At 47.0% G+C, this 10,731-nt stretch overlaps 1 protein-coding gene across 1 annotated transcript; it reads left to right on the forward strand.

Annotated features, from left to right (window-relative positions):
- Positions 1 to 5,849: 5,849 nt before the first annotated feature.
- Positions 5,850 to 7,094, forward strand: TRIM59 (tripartite motif containing 59; the record flags this gene model as incomplete). The annotated part of the gene is made up of 1 exon (XM_008936789.1): positions 5,850 to 7,094. A coding segment is annotated over one exon (1,245 nt), but the record flags the coding sequence as incomplete, so codon positions are not given.
- Positions 7,095 to 10,731: the final 3,637 nt, after the last annotated feature.

A 10,731-nucleotide genomic window follows, 5' to 3' on the forward strand; every position in this document is an offset into this window, starting at 1 on the left:
GGGGGACCCGCGACCGTCCCTGAGGCTCCCGGGAGCCATCTTTGTCCTCAGGGGCACGACCGAGCTGCTCGGCGTGTGCCTACCTTTGAAACCGCGACGAGTTCCTGGTGTTAGCGTTGATCCCTTTTTCTAGTTATTAATAGAGGCACGGTTCATATCACTGGAGGTCTAATGAATATTGATCAAGGATCTAAAGGTTAGAGGTCAAGAGAACAGAGCCAGACGCTTGTCAGTGGTGCCCAGCAACAGGACAAGGGGCAGTGGGCACAAACTAGAACCAGGAGGTTCCATCTCAACAGGAGGAGAAACTTCTCTGCTGTGACGGTGGCCGAGCCTGGAGCAGGCTGCCCAGAGAGGCTGGGGTGTCTCCTTCTCTGGGGACTTTCAAAACTCAAACCCCACCTGGTGGTGATCCTGGGCACCCTGCTGTGGGTGACCTGCTGGAGCAGCGGGGTTGGACGACATGATCTCCAGAGGTCCCTTCCAACCCCGTCATGATGTGATTTCTAGTTGTTGGATTGTCCGTAGTAGCTGGCAGCGGGTCTGCGGCAGGCAGGAGCTCTGCAGGTGACAGGTGAAGGTGTTGCCTTCCTTCCCGCTCTGCTGCCGAATACTGAGGCAAATGAGTGCTCAAGACCGGAAGCCTTAGTAGAGTTAACAGGTAAGGGATGGAAGATGAGTTTCTGCAGCGGAATACAAGTATGGAGAGGATAGTGCGGTATATTGGGGTCTTTTGAACATGGTAACTTGTGGAAGGTTGTTGCAGTAGCAGGCAAGGAGTCAGTGGAGAGAGGTACAGGAGGGAACTGTCAGGTCAGGTTGCTGGGAAAAGTAGACAGACTTCTCAGCTGTGTTATCTCATTCCAGGTAAAAACATAAACAGTATAAATATCTGAGATAGTGGCATAGTCGCTGAGGTAGGAATAGGGACTGCAGGCAAAACGTCCCTGGTTGAGAATTGGTGTGACTTGGGTGTGGGATATTTGTGGTGTGGAGTAAAGTGATACAGCTGAAATGGGTTGCAATGGAAGGGTTGAGGGTCTGGGCGTTGTTTCTCATTTGTGGTGCCTGGCCTGTTGTTCCAGCCAGCAAACCTGGCTGCTGTGGAGGGGGCTCTGTCCCGTTGGATGCAGCAATAAATACTGAGCTGCACCTCGGTCTCCTGGTTGGTTTAAAAAGTTCTGTCACCCTTTACCATGAAGGTGATTTATAAATGGAAAGTACTGCCTGTAACATTATTTAACCCCTCATTTTTGCACCACGTAAGCTTTTACACTAACGCTGCGGGGAACGTCGTGGAGCGCTGTGGGATGGGCAGACAGCTGCTGCTGTGGGTTTAGTTGAAGAGCAGTGCAGTGCCGGGTGTTGCAGTGTCCTTCAGGAGAGAGCAGATGTTGTCTTCGTTCCTGACAGTGGTGTGAAGATGGTGTGGGAAGCCTGACAGTACTGATTCCTCTGGAGGCTCTGCCTCAAGTGAATGGTTATCCAGTGCCAAATTCAGCTTTTGAAATCCTCCAGAGTAGAATGGGGTGTGTCGGCTTGTTACGGCTGGCTTTTGCTTTAGAGCAGTTAGTTATTTACCCACCTAAACACTGACATTCTCCATATTCCAGATATAATTATTTCTAAACAGCATCTTGCATAATTAGCTGGGTGAACAGTGGCCTGAGGAACAGTGTTGTCAAGGAAAACATTTTGATCTGCTCAACTGAAAGCTCTGGCAGATAAGCTCAATTACATGTTTTCTGTACGTATTACATGTTCTCACCTCATCTGCAGCATCGCTTACCAGAAGAGGATAAAGTCACAGCCACTTAGCAGGCTGAAAGATTCTGAAACTCCCTATGTTACTGGCACAGTCACAACTCTGAATTTTTACAATGCCTTCTGGTTTGTGATCTGCTCATACTGGGTGACTCGCAGAGTAAATATGTATATACACATATTTGCTGCCACCGTTGTTTGGAACATTTAAGGCAAAGCATTTGCTCTGGGCAGGAAAGCAGCTACCAGCTTCCTGCTTTTTTTTTTTTTTTTTTTTGACTGTAAAAACTTTTTTCTTTCACTTTGCTTAACTCGGTGATGTTGGGTCTTTTCATTGGTGTGCCCAGTCTCTGTTTCAGATAACCAGCAACTGATTTATTTCCACTGTTGTGCACATGTAGAATATTTCCTCATGTAGGATGAAACTGAATTGGGGGATTTCTACCTTTTGCTTCGCAGGTACAACTTCGCAGTAGTTATCTAGAAAAAATTTAAAAGCTCCAGGGTGCTCTAGAAAACATTAGCATTCCAAATACTGTTGGCAAATTGAGGAACTGTGAATAAAAAATTAAATCCTTAAGTGCCACTTCATCTGGAGGTGCCTGGGAGGCTGTGGGGGCTGAGGCCGGTTGCCCCACGCACCCTTGGCCTCTGTCCAGAGCTGAAATCAAAACCTACTGCCCTGGCACTGCCGGCCTGGCTTTCCAGAGCCGCGAATTCCTGGGTTGCCCGGGAGACGTGGCCGTGTCTCTGTGGCAGTGGGGATTTCAGCCCCTCTGGGCAGCGGCTGCAAGGGTTCTGAAACGCCGCCAGGCTGGCCAGGAGAGCCGGTCTCCAGCCCGCGCAGACTCGGGGCTGGGGGGGGCGGCGCCGCTTGCACGTCCTGGCTCTGGAGGGTTGCTCCTACAGAGTCTGAGGGGAGTCATCGCAGAGTTAAGAAAGATTCTGTAAAGTTGCTCCTTCGTTTTTTACGGTAGCAACCAACTGCTTGGCAGTGCAAACAGTTTTGTGAGGATTAATCTCATCTTGCCTTTTATGTATCTCAGATAAGGTAGATGTGTTCTTTATAAAGAAAACTTGTCTCCTGTAGCAGTTCCTTTGAAGAGAACTGCAGCCCTAGATTTAGGAAAAAAGAGTGATTTGAAACACAGGGGCTTTTTAAAAAAATTTATTGATTTCATAGATAGCTATATATATATATGAGAAAATAATGAATGACAGTACATGCTAAGTATTCTTTCTCTTCTAACCGGGAGAAAAAACTTAGCTGTTTGTAAGTGTGACATTCCCAGGATTCATAATAACTTTTTATATATATTTTATTTTATTTTATTTTTTTTTAATAAAAAGTGATGTCTATATATATAAAAAACCTTACCTCTAAATCTACTGCCTATGTGAATTCTCAAAAAAAAAAAAAAATTATCTAGACAATGGAGTAGATTTGTTTCTCAGCTTCTCTTCATTATTGACACGTTTCTTTAGTTTCAGTATCTGGAACTTCAGTTTAAAAAGTGAAATTATTAACATCTAGACCTAAAGAACCTAATGTTGCCACAGTGGCCGAGTGGAATGCTGGGAAATGAAGGTCGGTGGTCCCCCAGGGGAAAGAGAAATCCCTCATGGTCTGCAGTACAGAAAGAGGTTCAGTGCCATAAGTGTTGTGAATGTTTTTTGTAAATGTCTGCAGTGCTGGATGTTAATTCCCTTTAACTATGAGAATAGTCACAAATGCTAACACGCTTCATCAGCCTTCTTAAGGGCTGTTCTTAAGAAACATCTCTCTATAGTAGATTTTTTTTCCCAGTATCTCAAAAGGGGAGTTCAAATAAGTGAACCAACATTTTGTATTAATTAGCTGAAAAAATGACCAGAAGTGTGTGGGATAGTTTGTTTTGTTTTGGTTTGGTTTTTAAGGCTGCGTTAATTGAAATGTGTTTTCAAACTAAAAGTGCCTTACTCAACAACATACAAATACCTCCTGGAACTGGATTGGATGTTTTAGGTGATGGATTGGATTTTTGAAGCTATTATTATAGTTCAGTCTGATTTAACAAGGCAAAAGGGCCTGATCAGCCTTGTACTGTCAAACACTTTCACTTTTGGATGTAGCAATGACTTGAGATAAGCCAGGCTTATTTCTGTACCCAGAGCAGGTTTAACCCTCAAGGAGCCAGAGTCTGAGTATTTACCTTCTGACGCCCATCAGGCTGGCTCTGTGCCTCGTGCAGGACAGTGCTCCTTAATGTGGTTACTGTAAATTGTTTGTTAGTGATGAATTTAATCCTTCGTAGTTTGCACGATTCAAAATGCAAACTTTCTTTTCAAAGAGTAATTAATGATTCCTTTGCATCGCATACACTTAAAATCAGCAAAACTTCTCAGCATCAGTAAAAAATGCTGATAGATGGGTGCAAAAACACACTGCTGCATTCAAAAGGTTAAGATGGCACATCTGGCTGGAGCAGGCTCTGGGCACACCCGGGGGTGGGACACAGGCTCAGCAGCGCTTCGATTGAGAGTTCGGCCCCAAGTGGAGAGTCTGCAGCACACAGTTCTTGCGGGATCTCTTTCTGAGCCACAGCGAAGTCTACAGAGCTGCCTGGAAGAGATGGAGGGGACAGGAGAATGTGGCAAGAAGATAAGGAAAATTCAGACTAATTTCCCCATTTTTTTTGAACAGAATGAAAAGCAGAATTGTGATTTATTATGAAAACTGGTCTTAGAGTTAGTTATTTGTGACTTCACTGTGTGATGTCACTAAGCTGGCAAAGAAAGACAAGGCAGCAGTAGGAAGGACGGAAACCGAAAGTCAGGGCTTTAGTTTTGTGCTTGAATTAACCCAGGAATAATAAACACCACGAGTGTAGTTACTGTTAGTGGGATGGTGTTTGAGGGCCATTGAGCCAAGCTTTGATTAGTGTCAGAACCTAGAGGTAGCTTTCATTAAATTTACATAATATTTATTATTTATATGACAGAAGTAACATTTCAAAAATTTAGGGGAGGACAAAAAGTCTCTATACTTATTGTTCTGTTATGTTGAAAATGTTACTCATAGTGGGAGGAAATGCTCATAATTCTTAGGTCATTTAGAAACTTCAGTTCTAATTTCTTCCTTCCACTGTTGCCCACTGTGAGAAGTACTCAGTAGCAGAGGGGTGCTTCTCCCAGGCTGGGCAGGCAGCGGTGGGATGTGGGTAGACACTGGCTGGTCACTTATCTCAGATATGCAGCTCAGAATTTGCTGAAATTTTTGAATCCTTGCTTGCTTTTATTTTTTTCCCATCTTTTTTCTCCCCTTAGCTCTAAACGACCAGTGGGGGTTATGGCTGACTAGATGTCACGTTGAGATGCTTAGGTTAATAAAATTATTTTAATAGAATCATGGAGTGATTTGGGTTTGAAGGGACCTTTCAAGGCCACCTAGTCCCACACCCCTGCAGGGAGCAGGGACATCTGCAGCTAGAGCAGGTTGCTCAGAGCCCTGGCCAACCTCACCTGGAATGGTTCCAGGGATGGGGCAGCGACCACCTCACTGGGCAACCTGGGGCAGGGGCTCACCACCCTCATAGTACTAAAATTCCTCATAATGTCTAATCTAAATCTCCCCTGTTCTAGTTTAAAACCACTGCCCCTGAGTCCTGTTGCTACACACCCTCACAAGCAGTCCCTCCCCAGCTCTCCCATATGCCCCCTGAGGTGTGGCAAGCCCCCAGAAGGTCTCCCTGGCTGGAGCCTTCTCCTCTCAGGCAGCCCAAGCCCAACTCTCTCCTGCTGGGCTCCCGGTAGGGGGGTTCCCCCCTTGGGTCATTGCTGGGGCTCCTCTGGCCCCTCTCCAGCAGGTCCCTGTCTCTGCTGTGCTGAGGACTCCAGAGCTGCCCCAGCACTGCAGGGGTGTCTCCCCAGAGCAGGGTAGAGGGGCAGGATCCCCTCCCTGGCCCGCTGCCCACACTGCTGGGGGTGAGCCCAGGCTGCCGGGGGCTTTGGGGCTGCGAGCACACGGTGCTGAGCGTGCGGGATTTTAAACAAGTCGTCGTAAAAAGAGATTGAACCATTTTTTTCTTTTTGTTTTCCTCCTGTAGGCCCTGCAGCAGCTGGAGGAAGAACTGACGTGTTCCATCTGCTACAGCCTGTTCGAAGACCCGCGCGTCCTGCCCTGCTCGCACACCTTCTGCAGGAATTGCCTGGAAGGCGTCATTCAGCTGTCCAACAACTTTTCCATTTGGAGACCTCTGCGAGTTCCTCTGAAGTGCCCAAACTGCAGGAGCGTCATTGAGATCCCTGCTGCCGGGACCGAGTCGCTGCCCGTCAACTTTGCCCTGAAAGCTATCATTGAGAAGTACCAGCGGGAGAGCCAGGCTGACGTGGCGACCTGCAGCAAGCACCGCAGGCAGCCGCTGAATGTCTACTGCCTCCTGGACAGAAAACTGGTGTGTGGCCACTGCCTGACCATAGGGGAGCACAACGGCCACCCCATCGATGACATCCACAGCGCCTACCTCAAGGAAAAGGAGGCTTCTGGGAAACTTATCGAGCAGCTCACTGACAAGCACTGGGCTGATGTGTGCCTGCTTCTGGAAAGGCTGAGTGAAGACAAGTCCCGCTGTGAGGGTGTGGTTCAGGACGACAGGAAGGCGGTCCTCCAGTGCTTTAAGAAATTGAGTGACACTTTGGAGCACAAGAAACAAGCTCTGCTGGCCGCACTGGACGAAGCCGACACACGCATCGGGGAAGAGTACGACCCTCTCATTGAGAATCTGAAAAAAATAAGGGAGGAACAGCTCGAATTAATGTCGCTGAGTACCGACGTTCAGAAGGAAGAGTCCCCGCTGATCTTTCTGGAGAAGGTGGGTGATCTGCAGCAACGTATCAAAGCTTTGAAGGAGAAGCCGCTGCCGGATGTTAAACCCGTGGAGGTTCACCCGAGGATCGCGCACCTGCTGAAAGACGTGTGGTCTAAAACGGAAATCGGTCACGTCAACAAGATCCTCACTCCAAAAATAAAACTGATCCCAAAGGGGGAGTTGCGCAGCAAGGGTGGTGGCGGGAAAGGAAGAGAACCCAAGGAACTCCTCCAGGCTGTAGATCCGCTCGTGGTCCTGCTGCTTTTTACAGTCGTCGTGGTAACTGTGCTTTCCTTCCACAGACCAGTGTCCTCAGCTGTCATCAGAGCTACTCCTGCTTGTATCTCAGAACTCCTGCTGCCCGTTTATCAGTATTTCTACACCCATTTGCACAATATAGGGGATGTGCTGTGCCATAAATTTAATTTACTGATGGAGTTTTGGGGGAGAATTGTTTCTCTGACTCTTTCAATGATTAGGTAAAAGCACAGGAACCTACAGGACTTTTCTCATTTTTACTTAAAAGCTATATTTCTAAAGCTCTACATTGTTCTTGTCCCGTATCCTTCCTTTCTCTGCATTGTATGGAGTTCCTCTTCCCTAACTTAGTTAATTGAGAGGATTTGCAGGGAAAAAGGTTTCTTCTGCTCACTCAGCATGGTTGGCTGGCAGTTGTTTGGTCAGAGACAATCAGCTTGCAGATTGTTCATAAATCTCCTTATGCATCTACTGTCTTTTTTGGGGTAACAATTTTAGATGGTTTGGTTTAGTTCATTTTAATAAAAGCACTATAACTTGAAAGGTTAAAAAACCACCGTGGGCTGCGAGCGGGTGAGTCCTGGGCAGGTCAGTCGCTGGCTCTGGGGTAGGTAAAACTCCTGGTTTGTGTTTTGCTGGCTGCTCTCAATGTATTTTAACTGTTACACCCGAGATCCTCAAAGTGTGTTTCCCTGGTCCCGGATCTCATCTGGTTTGTCCCTGGTTGCCTGTGGATGACATCCAGTCATCTTTGGTTTCTGTTTTTTAACCAGTATAGGACACTTTTGTCTTTCACACAGTTCTCTCCACTCCGCAGCAGCATCTGCAGGACTCGTGGTGAAATCCCACTTGTAGTTTTCAGTGCCAGCTGTGCCCAGGCCAGGGGTTGGTGTAGGCTGGCAGGGAGCTCGCTGCTCACTAAAACCTGTCCTGACTTCTGGCTGAATCGTTTCATGTGTAGCAAAACCAGACAGCTACTGTAGTAAATGGCAAAGGCCCTGTTGAAGTCAGCAGTGTGAGGATTCCACATTTCAAGAGTTCTTGAAACAACTTAACAACGAATGTCAATTTGTATTCAGCTTTTCAGTACAAATAACAGAGATGTTTACCTGGGGCAGAGGAAACATGGCAGCGTTTTATTCAGCCATCAGACAGTCACTGACCCTGGTGGCTGCTGCTGGGGGGATGCTCTGGTCTCAACCAGGCTCTGGAGTGAGATCCCCGCGCAGAGCCGGCTTTGGCCTTCAGTTGCTAACAGACTGATGAGAGTGAGAGCCGGGGCAGCCTCAGAGAGTCAACAGTAGCACACAGGTGAGCTTACAATTCACTGAAGAAAACCCAGACATGAGCATTTGCTGTGTCTAATTTCACTTGATACAACGCTTGCGTATTCCAGCCACGTTCCTTGGCTGTGGCTTGAAGTAGTTGTTGAAATAGTGGCTGAATCCCAGGGTTGGCCTGGGACTCCCTAGTGCAAACCCCAACTCTCAGATTGCCACCAGCAGGTGCTGCTGGGGCCCTGCAAAGTGCCACTGGTGCTGGCAGGGGGGGCTGTGAGTCCCCAGCCCTGGTACAGTGTCCCTGCAGGCCCCTGTAAGGCTGCGTTCGCCACTTGCTGCCTTTTATTTCTCTGACTTTTAAAAACTTAGAGAGAGTTTATAGTGCAGTTTTATTTTTCAAGACCAGAGGAATTTATATGCTGCCTTTACCACTCATTGAAACATTTAGTACTTGTTCTTCTGATAACGTGCTATATATATTTTAATAAATTTGCATACAAATAAAAGCTATTCTTACAGCAGGGTTGGCTAACACCTTGATTTCTTACTGCTCTGACCCCACGCAGCACTGACGGGGAGAGGAGATGGAACCAATCTCCCTAGGCAGAACTGGGGCTGTGCTTTCTCTGCCAGCCTTGTTTTCTTCCCAGCACCCTATTTTATTTCATTTTTCATTGATTTTAGGAAGGTTCTCCAAATGGGCACATCCTGAGGTGGGTTGATGTGGATTTCATTGTCTTGAAAAAGTGGAACCTTTTTCAAGAAGATAAGTTTTTCAGTATGTTTTAATTGAGGAGTCAGAGGGGTTCATACCCTGTCAAACCCAGGGTGTTGTTTTTTTTCTCATCTTTAGAACTTTCTCTTTTGAAACCTTGTTTTAGAAGTGTAACTCTGACTGCATGCATTTATTTAGGTTACTTCTTTCTTTAGAAGAGGTCTGGTGGAAAGCGCGTGGAGACCCAGTGGGAGAAGCAGCGCAGGGTGCTGAGATACCGAGGAGGCTTCAGGCAGCGTAATCAGCCTATGGCTCTGTCAGGACTGGCTCCTGCAGGTGAAAACACCTTGTGCCCCTGTTCCCCAGCTCCTTATCTGAAGGATTAATTATCCTGTCCTGCAGCTCCTCTTGCACTGCTGCAGAAATCCAAAGAGCCAGTAGAAGTTCCAGCGTAGCAGCCACCTGCCTGCTGCAAGATGCTTGTCGCTGTTCCCCTGGCTGCTGCTCTGCCTCTTGTGCAGAACCATCTTGTTCTTGGCCGGTCTTGCCCCTACGCTTACCCTGAAGCTGGACCGTGGGATTTTTTCAGCTTCACCCTGAGCTGGGAAACCAAACCTCTGTCAGAGAAGGGTTTCCATCCTGGTTTATCTCATACTGTGCTTGTGACTTGCTGAGCTGTGGATTCTGAAAGCTGTCCCATTGTAACACTGTGAGCTTTCCCTGACAATAACTTGTGCCCATACCTGTCACTTTACCCTATGTAGTTTCACTTGTCAATGTTTGATCTAATCTTAACGATATACTGAAAGTGCCTCTGCATCCAATAGCAGATTACTCCAGCACCTCCCCATCCCATTCCCCCACCAGCTTCACGCTGACTGTGCCTTTTCAGACAGTGTGAGTCGGGCAGTGCTGAGCTGGAGCTGTAACTGACCTCCTCAGGACCACAGCAACAAAAGCAGGAGAAACCAACCTTGGGTTTTGTCAGGTGCTTGGGATGAAGGCAGCCAGAGCTGGCAGTGGGCTGTGGGCACTGAGCTGCAGGAGCCCTCGTTTCGGGGCTGGTCTGGCGCAGTTCTTCTGCCACTGGCCACCCAGCGTAGAAATACTGAGGTTTTTGGTTGGTGGTTGGTTGTTTTTTAGGAAGCACCATCAGGAGCCAGAGGCATTTCTAGTTCAGGGATCAGCAGTAGTGAAAGTGTGCCAGGGACTAACCTGAGTTTAGAGTACAAAGGGATTCAAAGCCAAACTTGTACGCTGAAGCGTTGACAAGATGCACCAGAGGCCAGTCTGTAGGAGCCAGGTGAGCCACAGGCAGAGGGTACAGGCTCACCTGGCCTCACCTCTGCCATGAGAACAGGTAACCCTTTGGGAAAGTCATTATTAGTATGATAATTACTTTGTTAATTAACCCCAAGTACACAACAGTGGTCTGGGAGAGAAGAGAGGAAACTGAAAAAAAATAGTTAGTTGCAAAACGGCTACAAGGGTCTCATGCCCAGCCTAACATGCTGGAGTTCATAGAACAAAAAGTTACAGAACATTCTGATGGTGTTTAAAAGCAATTTGCTTACTTTAATAAAAAGGGGTAAAACCAGGCATTTAAACCCAAATATTGACTTAAAGCCAACCCACAGAACATTAAAACACAGCTAGATACATCATTTGAGAAACTGCTTTTCTCTTTACTCCCTCTGTACAATTCTATATAGACCATATAATCCATATAGACCATATAATTAAGAAAAAAAGTAATTTATTTAGGCTGCTTGTATTAACAAGCTCAAACACAAACCTCTGAATCTCAACTACAGCAGTACGTTAGATAAAAGCAATAGCAGCAGCAAGAAGAGGAAGTCATCCCACC

This window comes from Merops nubicus, unplaced genomic scaffold (assembly GCF_000691845.1).
Source record: "Merops nubicus isolate BGI_N331 unplaced genomic scaffold, ASM69184v1 scaffold44773, whole genome shotgun sequence".
Taxonomy (NCBI): domain Eukaryota; kingdom Metazoa; phylum Chordata; class Aves; order Coraciiformes; family Meropidae; genus Merops; species Merops nubicus.